At 43.3% G+C, this 12,557-nt stretch overlaps 1 protein-coding gene across 3 annotated transcripts in view; it reads right to left on the reverse strand.

Annotated features, from left to right (window-relative positions):
- Positions 1-11,054, reverse strand: part of lin7a (lin-7 homolog A (C. elegans)) — a 32,220-nt gene extending 21,166 nt beyond the window's left edge. For 2 of the 3 annotated variants that reach the window (XM_027272433.1, XM_027272435.1), the window contains exon 1: positions 10,658-10,745. In XM_027272433.1, coding sequence (XP_027128234.1) covers positions 10,658-10,694 — 37 coding nt within the window. In that variant the 5' untranslated portion in view covers positions 10,695-10,745. Of the gene's footprint in view, positions 1-10,657; positions 10,746-11,035 lie in introns of those variants that run through there. The other variant, XM_027272434.1, reaches the window with a different exon arrangement.
- Positions 11,055-12,557: the final 1,503 nt, after the last annotated feature.

Here is a 12,557-nt window from a genome sequence, read left to right on the forward strand (position 1 = left end):
CTGTGTGTAGAGGCATGATACACACACACACTGATATTGAATTTGGGGAACAGAGCAGAGTAACTCAATAAAGAAGATGGCAGACAGAGGAGCTTTTACTGTTTGCGGACCTGTGGGGGACGAGAAAAAGAAGTAATGGAGCTCTGTGTGAATGCTGCATAAGGCCATAAAAAGGAAATGTGAAACACACTCAAACTTTTTTTACCCTTTGTTGCATTTCACCTTTATACGACATTTCTAGACAACGAGCACGCCTCGCAGAAATCTAATGCTCGTTTCTATTTCGAGCGCTCTGTAATGAAGCACTGTGGATTATATTGATCTGCTTGAAATTGCAGGCACACCAGTTCCCGTCGAGACCGCTCGAGGCTCGCGAGAACTAGTCCGGTGAGAGTTGTATTGGCAGACGAAAGCTGGCAACGATGCGAGTCGTCAGGATGAAGCTAATCGGCCATTAATCAAACAACTCTACTCAGAGTCTTGTGTAAATATGGTATGTGTGTATATATATTAGACGCAATGTTAAGTAGAACTGTCGTGATGCCTGCCAGATCTTGATTTCTGCACATTTTTATTGGTCGATTTTGTTGTCTGGGAGCAGGGAACAAATCAAGTGCTTCAACACAAACACAGTATATCTATAGGAAGAGCTTTTCCAACAATGTCGGCTTCGCTCCTTCGAGTCGAGCACAAGCTACGACCAGATAACTCCGGTCAGAAGACCCTAATTGACCTACTGGTGAGATAAAAGGACGGAGCAGATCAGAGTATGTTGATCGAAGCACAGAGACTGATGAAATAAAACACCAAGGTTTCTGAGAGACAGCTGGAGAAAGGGACCCACGCTGAGCGAGCAGCGATAAGGACCACAGGGTCTTCTGTGTTTGACTGCAGAAAACTGCCAGCCATCCAAAAAATAGTCAGCTGTGGTTGGATATCATCAGCATAACAGTGATAAGAGATGCCCTGTGACCTAATGGAAACATATACGGCAAATAATAAAGGACCAAAACCAGAACCCTGAGGCACTGCAGAACAGAACAGACTAACTTTCTATCCGAGAGCTACAGAAGCAGAATCAGCTCAGCCGTTCCCTAAGCCCTTCAGTCAGGATGTGCAGTGATCCACAGTATCAAAGGCTGCGCTCACATCCGGCAGCACCAAAAACAGAGCGCTGACCTATATCAAAAGACATCAGCTGAGCTGTTTGACAGCAACTTTCATTGAAATACACAAAGATTTGATACGAAGAGGCAACTTAGACGCTGACATATTGGAAAGGATGGGCCAGAATGGGCTGCATAACTGTATATATTTAATAAATTAAACCAGATTGCAGAGAATTGAGACCAGGCCACAAACTACACAAACTTTAGGGTTACGTTTACTAGAGTAAAAGGTTGTCTGTCGATTCTAATCATCGTGGTCTGTTTTTTCACCCCTATGTCCCTTTTCGGACGCTCAGCTGGCTTGTTTACATCCTTTCATACTTGTACTCGTCTCTTCTGACAGCTAACCTGTTGCCGACCTTTTTCCTGTCAATGATCCAACCAAACTTTACTTTTATTTCATCTCCCTTGTCGAACGGTCAGCTGGATTCAAAGCCTTGGAGGTGGGGTAGTCTCGCTTTCCCAAAACTGTGTCCCAGTGGATGATTTTCAGACGTCACTGTCGACAGGGACTATTTCTTCAGTCGAAGCTAGTGAAAACTGTTGAGGTGAGAATGAAAATGACTTCCTGTTTAGTGAAAACTGTTGAGGTGAGAATGAAAATGACTTCCTGTTGCTAGTTTTATGTGTTTTCAACGAAAAAAATCTCAGAATAACGTACAAATCTGGTGAAATGAAGCCACTGTGGGAGATGTTTTCTTGTAATTTCAACTTCTACCTACACTAAAAATGCGTTCAGGTGACTTAAAAGAGAAACATATGTTCATTCATTTACTTAAATTTGCATTAACTTTTTTGGAGGGCATCTGAAACAAGCTGTGATTTAACACATCATCACCTTTAAAGGAAACATTTCTATCTATGAATGCAGCAGCAGCATTTTCGGCCACCTGTCTCTCTCTCTGTTTTTGATTTCCACCTACTCATTAAATGGAAATATCTCTCTTTAGCAACTAAATGTTCCAGTGTTCACCAGGTAGTCTCTAACCGAGTACGTCGGTGCTTTTAGAGCTTTCTCTTTTCACAGCAAACAGCTTCCTGCCGTGGCTAAGAGCGTCGAGAAGGAGGCAAAACAGTACATTTAGAAACCGGAGGCGAACAATGAGCTGAAACTCGTTATAAAGCTCCATTAAGCCGGGGTGCTTGTTCTCTGTGGGTTTATCACCATTGTTTTCAGTTGTAGACGATTTAACAGTTTGATGTAAAAGAATCCACAGCTGACATTCTCCAAAGTATGCCACATTAAAAATTTCTATCAAGGTCGATCGGTCAGTTTTTACCCCCCTCTATGATTGTACATCAAAAAAATGTGATTCTGAAAAGTTCGTAATGAGCTGGTACACTTCCAAGCAGCAAGGGCATCTGTCTAAGAGGTTTATGAGCATTTCTTTCTCATTAAACAGAAGTCAAGGGCCATCCAGGAAAGTTTTTCCTTCACCCTCCGCTCTCTCTTCTGTCTTTATTTGCTCTCGCGTGCTCATTAGCACCATTTTCTTTATCCCCCATCATGAACTCTGACGAGGCGTTTTTTTGGAACCTGACTTCAAAAGATTGATACTGCAGACAATCCTGGCGGCGCTTTCATCTCGCTCGATCAGATGTGATGTCTGCCCATTTCCTGATGTAATCTTTCCAACTCCCATCGGGGTAATTTAAAATTCCATAAGCCTCGCATCAAACAGATGAGCCGCACAGTTTAAATTCAATTAAGTGGTCCAGTGTTACTTACGCTGACAGCTATGGTAACAGTGTAAGTCTGCTCCTGTCAATATATGTCAAGTCCTTTTTGCAGATGTAGTCTAATATAACAGCACAAAGGCCCCCCGAAGAAGTGATTACATGACAATGTATCTGTGTCCACACAAAAGATGATTGGTAATCATAGGCAGTGGCTCTTTGCTTCACACCGAGCAGCACAGAGGTAATCAAATGTCTCCTGGCAATGAATTGGCACATTTTCCCTTTACTCCTTCCAAGGATATCTCATCCTGCACAGAAAAATATGTCTGTGAAGATTTTATGCTCTGCTGTCACGCTTCTTCTTTTTTTTTTTCATGCTGTTGTGAGAAAATGTGTAAATAAATCACGGTATGAGCACAGTGTTGGTGCGATAAACCGGCACATGACTGCTGGATTATTTCTAGCACATACTACAGAGCAAACAAATCATCTCCCCTTTTTGTTTTTTTCTTGCCGTTGACTCAAATGAACCACACACGATTCAGGCAAAGAGAAAAGAGACCTCCCTCGTGTTCACTTCAACATCTACTGCTCTGCATGCTCGATGTAAAAGTAGGACATCAGATGAGCTGTGTGCACGATCAAGAGGGGTGTTAAAAACCCGGGGGGAAGAGGCATCGAAGGGTGGTTTCTGTTCCATGACAAAGCAGCTCGGGTGACTGCAGGCGATCACAGCTACGTCACGTTATCAGGAAATGATGCCAGAGTCAGAGGCAGCAAAACGACAGACCTAACAGTGAAAGGGGGGCATGGCATGACCCTGCGTCTTGACATAACCGTGGTGAAAGACCACACTCATCTCATGTTATACCTCTTGGGCAAGCCTGACAGAACAAATGAAGCATAGTTGATGATAACACCAAGTGTGTGCTCGACACCCACATGGAGGAATCTATGAATAACTTCAGCTGCAGGGTAATACTGGAAATGTGATCGCGCCCATGATTTACCAACTCTGCTACGTGAAAACATGCAAGGAAACTGCTGGGTTTGACACTTTTACAGGAAGCCATGAATAAATAACAAACAAGGCCATGCATTACTATTGATTTTACCAAGCACTGTAATTTACAGACAAACCTCTACTACGCCGCAGGGGCAGATCTAGTGTGTTACTACATTAATCTACAACTGGATGGATGGATAGATAGATAGATAGTCGTTTATATACAATTCCAGTACCCTTAAAGTAATGCTGATACCAGTAGTGTACGATATGCAAGCCATGCAAGCTTTATCCTGTTGCTCATATTTCCAGATTTTCCTGAAGCATTTATTTTTATCAGCTGTGTAGTAAAGCCAAACCTTTGAATGTTTTGGTGGCATCTCTGCATGCTGAGTTACAACTCACATACACCATGGAAAACCATACAAGTAGTCTTTGGTACTACTTGGTACTGGGTTATTTCTGTACTGAAACCCAGCCGTGTCAGATTAATTCAGAAAACACTGAAACACTCTGAGCGTGATGAATTCATCTCTATCTCTCTGCTCAGGGTGGCCTGAGCGTGTCATCGAGCCACCCTTTAAGGACCGCCCACAAAATCCTGAGACTCTTTTCACGTGTTTACAGCAACTATTTTCAAACATATTCTCATAAATCTCAGAATTCTGCGACTTTAACCTGCATATATTCTCATAAATCTCAGAATTCTGCGACTTTAACCTGCATTAATTGAATTTTTGGCCACTTGGCAGCAGTGGAAACAAGCTCTGAACACTGAACACTGAAATATCATTATGCCTACTTAGCGCAGCATACAGTGGCCTTGCTCTGTTTTTGGTCTCCACCACCTCCTGAGGGAAATACCCACATCTTTTAAGTTCACCAACTTTGTCTGCCTGCTGTTCGGCTCTGTAGGTAGTATTATACAGTGGGTTTTAAGAGCCGCCCCACTGTGTCGGTACATGACCTTGATGGGTGCAGTGTGAGCGAATCAAATCAAAAAGGTTTTGAGCTGTAAAAATCAAAACAATGAGCTGAAAATCTTAACGAGAGCTGTGGGGAAGTACAAAGTCAGGTGTTAATTCTCTGTGGGGGATTTTTCCACATACAGGTTATTATTGTCCATTATTAATATAGAAATATTGACTTCACCTTTAACCTCTGTTATTTACTACAAATTCTCATGTCATATTTAGTCCCTGCTCTGATGGAGGCATGAGTATTTTCTTTATACTTTCCTCCACTGTGCAGCTAAGTGTTCCTGCCTGGCTGTTACTGACCCCTGCTTTTGATATTGGAAACCTTGCCTTTACCCTACCTGTTTGCCCGAGTTGTGCATTTCAGTCTTTTATCTTCTCGCCTTGCTGAGCTGCTACATATTTCAGCACTCCTGCCACCTCTTGACATAAAGTTCCACCCTCAAGTGTTTTTTTAAATTATTTTTATTTATGCTCTAAGAGATTCAGCGTGTCCAGATGTGTGCAACATCTGCACAGGTTTGTGCATCCGCCTCAGTGGAAACTATACGCCGAACCTCCACACTGACAACCGCAAGTCTGCCAAATTTAGCATATCTCTGTAGCCGACAGACTGCGTGCAATTAGGTCATCCTCACTGTGTAGTTTGACAGATTCCTCTCCAAAGGAAGAGAAATGGGAGCTGATGCTGCTGAATCTAAATTAGTTTTTTCTTCTTTTTTTAAAGAACAGTGACATTAGAAGAAAGTCTTTTTTCTCATCTGCTAGAAAAGGAAGAAAAATAAAACACCAAGGTGTCGCCGTGTGCAAAGGATAATCACGATCTGATTATAAAGTCCTTTGACCGCTCAAAATAACGCGTGTGATGCTGCGTCGAGATATAGTTACAGTCTATGAAGCTGTCAGAGGTCCTGTCAGCAGTTAATTTCCCTCTGCTATACTTAGGATGAGGGCATTCTCATTAGTGATAACCATAAATTAGCCGAGTTCAATGTAAGTTTTCTAATTACCTGACTGTCAAGACTTTAATACTTTCTCAGGACAAAGTTACCATTGTGTGCTGATGAGGAAATCACAATGTTATCCTATTATCATTACAGAGCCTCTAAAAACGAATGTTAAATGTAGCATTAAAGTCTCTTAAAACCTGCTCAAATAACTCTGCCCAACAGATTTTACTGCTGGCTCTTCCCCTCCGCTTTTATGCTCTCATGCAAGGGGCTTCAAACAGAATTAAAACAGCAGCAAAGAGACTATTTCAGAAGTTTTAAATGCAATATTCCTTTTCTTTTTCACATCAAACTGTAAGATCCCGAATGGATGCGTGAAGGGCCAGAGGCCCTGTGGTCTCTTCAAGTGGGATTGCGCTGACAGCGCTCGCAAGAAGAGCGCCATCATCATCATCAATCACTTTTGAATGAAGGAAGAAGTCAACGTCCATTGGGTGGGAGTAAAGGGGAAACAGTGATACATTCAGCGTTAATGGACCTCGACAACTTCTATTAAGAGATTATTAAAAGTTTCAAAGGCAACAGCACGAGAAAAGAAGAAAACGGGAACAAAACATGAAGCGGGATGTTTTGTTCAGTTAGACAGAACGGAAATGAGAAAACGCAGAGCCTTCGAAAGAGGATAAATCTTTACAAAACACATCAATCTGAAGACATAGGTCAGAAAATATGATTATATCACGGTCAAAAATCTGATTAAAATGTCAATCGCTCAAACAGCAAAAGCTCGACCATTCCTAAATCCTAATTTCAACAACAATTAAATATATTTTGTACAAGAAATGGGATAAAAACACGGCAGAACATAATGCAAGTTGCAGGTTGTGTTTCGATGAAAGGTGGTTCTCTCTAATGTGTCTCTGCTTCTCGGAAAAACTCCTATGGCTATTACAGCAATCCAGCTCCATGGACTGAATGCAACAAGTCTCTACCTTTGTTGCTCTCTCTTTTACTGTAGAAGGAAAAAAAGACTAATTCTATAAAAGTACTCGACCTGTGGCGCTGTGATTATTTTAGTTCACAGGTCACACTGAACAAAAACATCGCCCTCGCTTCATATTATTAGCTTTAACGACCGTGATGATGACGATAATGAACCCTGATTGTCTGCGTGGCACCGTACTTTTGGAAACTCATTTCCCTGAGCTCCTATAACATCGGGCGCTGTGACTAAAAAAGGTCATCCTCATCATTCGCTGGTTAGAGAAAAGGCACGGAGCCACGGTGACACATAATGAAAGCTTCGACGTTCAACAAGGCTCCGCGATGATGTTGTGTTCGACTGGGCAGCGCTCCAGTTTTCGGGGTATAATTAGTCAATTTGTAATAGCGGCAGAACTGACTGTAATTCATTTTCAGTACTTAGAAGTGTCACCATGACAAAACTGCAGTGATGAAAATAAAAAACGTCCACATCGTCGTGATTACATCTCTGAAGATCTTTTCAAACCCTGGCTTTGATAATTGATTGAAATGTCACTTTCCGCCCTCGGCAGATGGCATAAAAGGCGTACATGACCTTTCCCTGACTCCTCTCCTACCTTCGTACCCTGAGAGATGCTATCTGGATGCCGTGCATGCTGGACTAAAACGCCCTGAAAAGGCCTTGCCATCTGCCACCGCCTCTTTGACCTGGGTGTCCTTGGTGCCCTCGGCTACCCTGCTGCTAATTTCCGACTGTAAAAAACGAAAATAATCACACTCTGAAAGAGCAAAATAGGACGACAGGGTCTTTACCAAACAAGCCTTGTCCCCATGCCAAGAGAATTAGCTCTAATTTGCCCTACTGCGACGGTCCCCTTGAAGCATAACAAATAAATCACTCCTCGAGGGGTAATGGCTCCTGCAGATGCCCGTGGCGAAAGCAGAGACGGAAAAACACAGCGCTTATTGTCTTCGCCTCCTCTTGCTAATTACTAGACAGTGTCCCTCTAAGGCAGTTACTCTAAGAACCTTTATTTCTGTATTGTCACAACATCGGATATAACCAGTTATGAGTGACGTAAGTCTGTCAGCAGCCCTGTAATCCTTGAGATCGCTCGTGTGACTGAGAGCATGTGATGGGGAGAAAGGGTTGTGGCCTCGAGTCAGTGAACTCGCCATGATCTCTCAGAGGGAAAACAAGGACCGGGGCAGTAGAGTGTTGCAGTTATTCCTTCCAGTCTATTAAGGCAGGAGGCTGTAAACAGTGCAGAAATTGTTCAACTATCCAAAGTCTTGCCACACCGTGAAGAAAAAACAGACAGGGAGTCGAAGTACAGGGAGTTACTATTTTGAAGGGATGTTCAACAGCTTCACAGGGAGGATACACTTCCCACTGCTTCAACAGAGAAACTAGCCTCTGTAGGCCTCAGTGTGATGCAGCTGACAAGACGTTGCATACTGTCTGAGGAACCCACTTTTTCTCAAACTGAAAATCTCAAGCCCTTTTCTAAGGTACCATCGAGAGAGCCTGTCTATCTACCGACAGCTGACGGGTTATCAAAGGTCATTGTGGGTAATGGAGGACGTCACCAGAAATACTGTAGTCAATCACTGAACATCAAAACCTGATTGCACTTGCAGTAAGTGTTTATTTTCAGCACAAGCACAGCATAGTTCTGCAACCGGGGCTTGTATACATCAGCTGTTAATGTCATATTCGCAGTTGAGTCAGTTCTCCATTAGGAGATCCAACTCAGCATGATTCTGAGGATGGGGTTGTTGATTGGTTGCTCGTCGTTTTCCACTTCAAACTGAAGCATCTTAACAAACGTTGAACGCGTTGCAGTGACATTTCAAACATTCAGCACCAGCAATAAGGTTGACTTGTGTGAAATATTGGATGGATTGCCATGAAGTTTTCCAACATTCATTCCCATCAGCCTCGGCTTTACCTTGTGTATGGCCAATGTTAGTATGCAAAAGCTCCAAGCACTGCATTTTCTTGACGATTACTAACTGAGAAACACCCACATGGACCTCTGTGCTCACTTCTTCATCTCAAAGAGGCTGTCATGTCCGGGACTTGCCTCTTTAGCTCTGCAGAGAACGCAGGCTGATTTTTTTATAAATCATTCAGGGAGGTTCAAGTCCATTGTTCTTGGTCCGGTGCTGGTGTTTGCTTGACACAGACATTTCCTCAGACAATAACAGGAAGGCCGGGTGATGTAAGATTTTGCCGTGACCTGACAAGCCAGGCGGGCGCTTTGAACATCTGTCCATCTCCTCGAATGACTACAGCGTCCTCCCACCGCGAGGCGAGGCGAGGCTGCCGTTTCATTAGCAATTTTAATGTTTTCTCAGAGGTGTCAGCAGAACCTGTAATGTTGCCTCTCTCTCTGTCACTGATGGCTCCTGTGTGAAACCATCATTACTACTGCTCGTGCCATTATAGCTGCCAGTCGCTGACTGGTCCTATTCATGCCACAGCATGTGACTATGGATCAGGCCCTTCTTGTACACGGGCTGAGGTCATGTCTGAACCGCTGCCCCAGCAAATGACTCAGATCTGATAAGGCTTGAATCCTGACAAGACATATTTCTTTTAGCCTGTTTACCAGCGCAGCTAAATCCCCTCTTTCAGTAACTCTACATGACGAGTGGGTTGGAAAACGCGTAGGTTTTATTGTTTATCTGTTTGACTGGTGCAATATTACGGGCTCATTTCATTAACTCGGCATAGTAAAGCACTTCTGCATCCAGCAGATCGTACATCAGCAAAGCCCGACTGCGCCCGAGCATTAAGCTTCAGTGGAGAATGAATTGTAATTGAGAGCATGGGCGCAAAATCTAATTCCTTATAGCGGGAAAATGATCAGTTGTTGGCTAATTACTGAGACACAGCATAACGAGCGACACCAGTCAAATGAAATCCTGCATGATAATTCACGCTCCCACCAGATAGAGTGTATTTATAGTCACCTCCTGTGGCTTGGAAGTGACTGAGGAGCCGATGGCTAGCTTTACTTGGCACGGTGGAAATAGCTAAGGTGTCTCCTTTCTCTATATTTGACAGCATCCATTTCCTGAGCGGGGCTTGTGCAATATTACATTTCAACGGTGGATTTGGTCTGAGATTTATTCAAAGTGAGCGGGCCACTTCTGAAGCTGAATAAAAATCCAAGTGGTGTGAGATCTGTACTCATAACATCTATTTTCTTTGAAGGAACACATGCTGGTTCATCCTGGAGGCATAACTACCACATGAATGAGGTCAGGTGATGCACAAATATGTGTTTAAGTCACATGGTCTGCAATTACATAGGCTTACCTCAGCTCTTTAGGAACACTTGAACTGCATGTATGGCATATTTAACGTGTCCAACAAGTAGAAAAAGACAACAACCTGCCTGACTCTCACCAACACAAATCCAAAAGTTGTCTCCCATATCTGACAAAGTAGGTTTTTAATGCCAGAGCGACTCAGTTCACATGTGAAGAGGAGGAAAACAAGCCGAGCTGTGCCGGGATAATAAAACCGACGCGGTTACATAATATAGATGGGAATAAACCCAAAACGCGCCGTGCGCGGTGCGAGCGTGTCCGTGTGTCAGATGAAATGATGGCGAATAAAAATAAAAGAAGAATGTGGCCGTGAAAGACCAAGCAGTCTTTCCACAAAGGAAACAAGATGCACGCACAGAACAGATCAGCCTCTTTGAGAATAACGAGCCGTGGAAATCTGTTGGAAATCCGAGCCGGGATCAACAAAACACCTGGATTTTTTCTTAGATTTATTCCCGGGGTTGTCAGTTCCTTGCTGAAGTTTTGTCAGAAAAAGCCTGTCTGTCTGATGAGAGGCAGCAAAATGCAAAAAAGCTCCGAGCGCCTTACCTCGATCCAGAGAGAGCGGTTGGACCACTGTCGCCATGACTGCTGTTTACTGGAGACTGGAGAGACTACAGGAGCTGCAGCATCACAGAGAGAGAGAGAGAGAGAGAGAGAGAGAGAGAGAGAGAGAGAGGAGGGGTTGGAGGGAGATTAATCTACCTCCATCCTCATAATATCTCATCACCTGGCTTTAAATTGCACACACACACACACACACACTACAAAGTCCTTTTTTTTTAACCACCAATGTTGCCTGATAAAATTAAATAATTAAAAAAACTCATTTATGATCAGTGGACAAAAGTGTGCGGACACCAAAAATAAGGCATCTATCTTAATATGCGGCTATCACGGCATCCGCTCTTCTGGTTTCAGGCTTACCGTGAGATTTTGGATTCTGGGATTTGCTCCCATTCAGGCACACGAGCAGTACTGAGGTCTGCCACATGGTCTAAGGTGGGGGTGCTCCAGACCCCATTGATCCCCCCTGATGTGGATCACATAAAAGCAAGTCTATAAAAAAAGAGTTTTAAGAAGTGATTTAACAAAAATTATCTCATGACACTTTCCACTTGTTATATTATTTAGAGACTCAACAACTGCCACCATAAGCAAGCACCTGGAAAAGCTGCAGTTCCTCAAACGTCCACTCGAGGCTGGCTCCAGAAGTGAGTCAGTCTCCATAAATCCCCATGTCCAAATGTCCAACTTCACAGCAGAAATAAACATGTTTACAGCCTGGTACAAAAAACAGTTTTGGTCTCTGTAGCTAATTTCCCCGTTCATGACAACTGTACTGAGGGTGAATTTATATACAACTCACCTGTTCAGGTTATATTAAGGCTTAAAGTTGTGCATAATTAACAGCATAGCTGCTTGATTTACAGGTAGGTGCTGTTACAGATGGCTTATTAAAGCACCCAGGCATCAGTCTATGATGCACGGCCGAAGCAATACATCCAACATAGCGGCGGCCAGTGGTGCATATTTCAAAATAACGTTTCGGAAACGTACGGGTGATGTCACTCAGGCTCTGTCCATTCTTTGTACTGTTAGAGTTCATCTCTAAGGTGCAAGTCCTTCCACATTTATTCAGTTCAGTCTGGACACTTTCCCCTTAATGTTGCTACAAATTTGGAGGGACATTAAGACTTAAGACTTTGAGGTTTATAGTCCAAAACAAGACAAAATAGTCTAGAGACCACATCTTAGTTACTGCAGGTAACTGATGACCAATGAACTATCCCTGACTGAGTCATCAGCCAAGCAGCTACACCATTCACAAAGTCAACCAGACTGAACCGAGTACATGCGTGTAAATGCTTAGCCATGTATGATCCATTCACCCATTGCACTTCAGAGATCGCCATTTAGTTTATTGTGAAGCGCTGAGCCGTGAACGCCTGCCATCTACTCTCTTGGCCACTCTGCGTTCAGTCAGCTTGATAAGAATTGAAGGACGGTAGTGAACCTTTGTAGAAAAGGGCTTAAAGGATTAATCCTCATGTGTATATGGAGCCAAACCACTGGGCTCTCTCTTCATTTACTGTAGATCTGCTGCCTAATGGTGCCTGCTGCTGTGTGGCATAGCTCATACATGGCCGGTCATTACACTTGACAGAAGCGGCGCTCGACATAAAAAAACAAGTAGCAAATCCTCCAGTTAGGGGTTTACTTTAATGCGGCGTGACGACACATGGCTCCCGAGCCATGACTTCATTGTGACAGATGCAGGCCGTAAACAGGAATACACACCTGAGGCAAAGACCAATATTTAGGCTTTCATGTGCACAGCTTTGAATCTCATTTATCTCGCTTGCAAGAAGAAAAAAAAGACATAATGACTAAAGACATTTGGGAAGCAATTACATCACTGCTAACTCCCCACTCCACTTCAAATTGG

Source organism: Larimichthys crocea, chromosome XX (assembly GCF_000972845.2).
Source record: "Larimichthys crocea isolate SSNF chromosome XX, L_crocea_2.0, whole genome shotgun sequence".
Classification (NCBI taxonomy): domain Eukaryota; kingdom Metazoa; phylum Chordata; class Actinopteri; family Sciaenidae; genus Larimichthys; species Larimichthys crocea.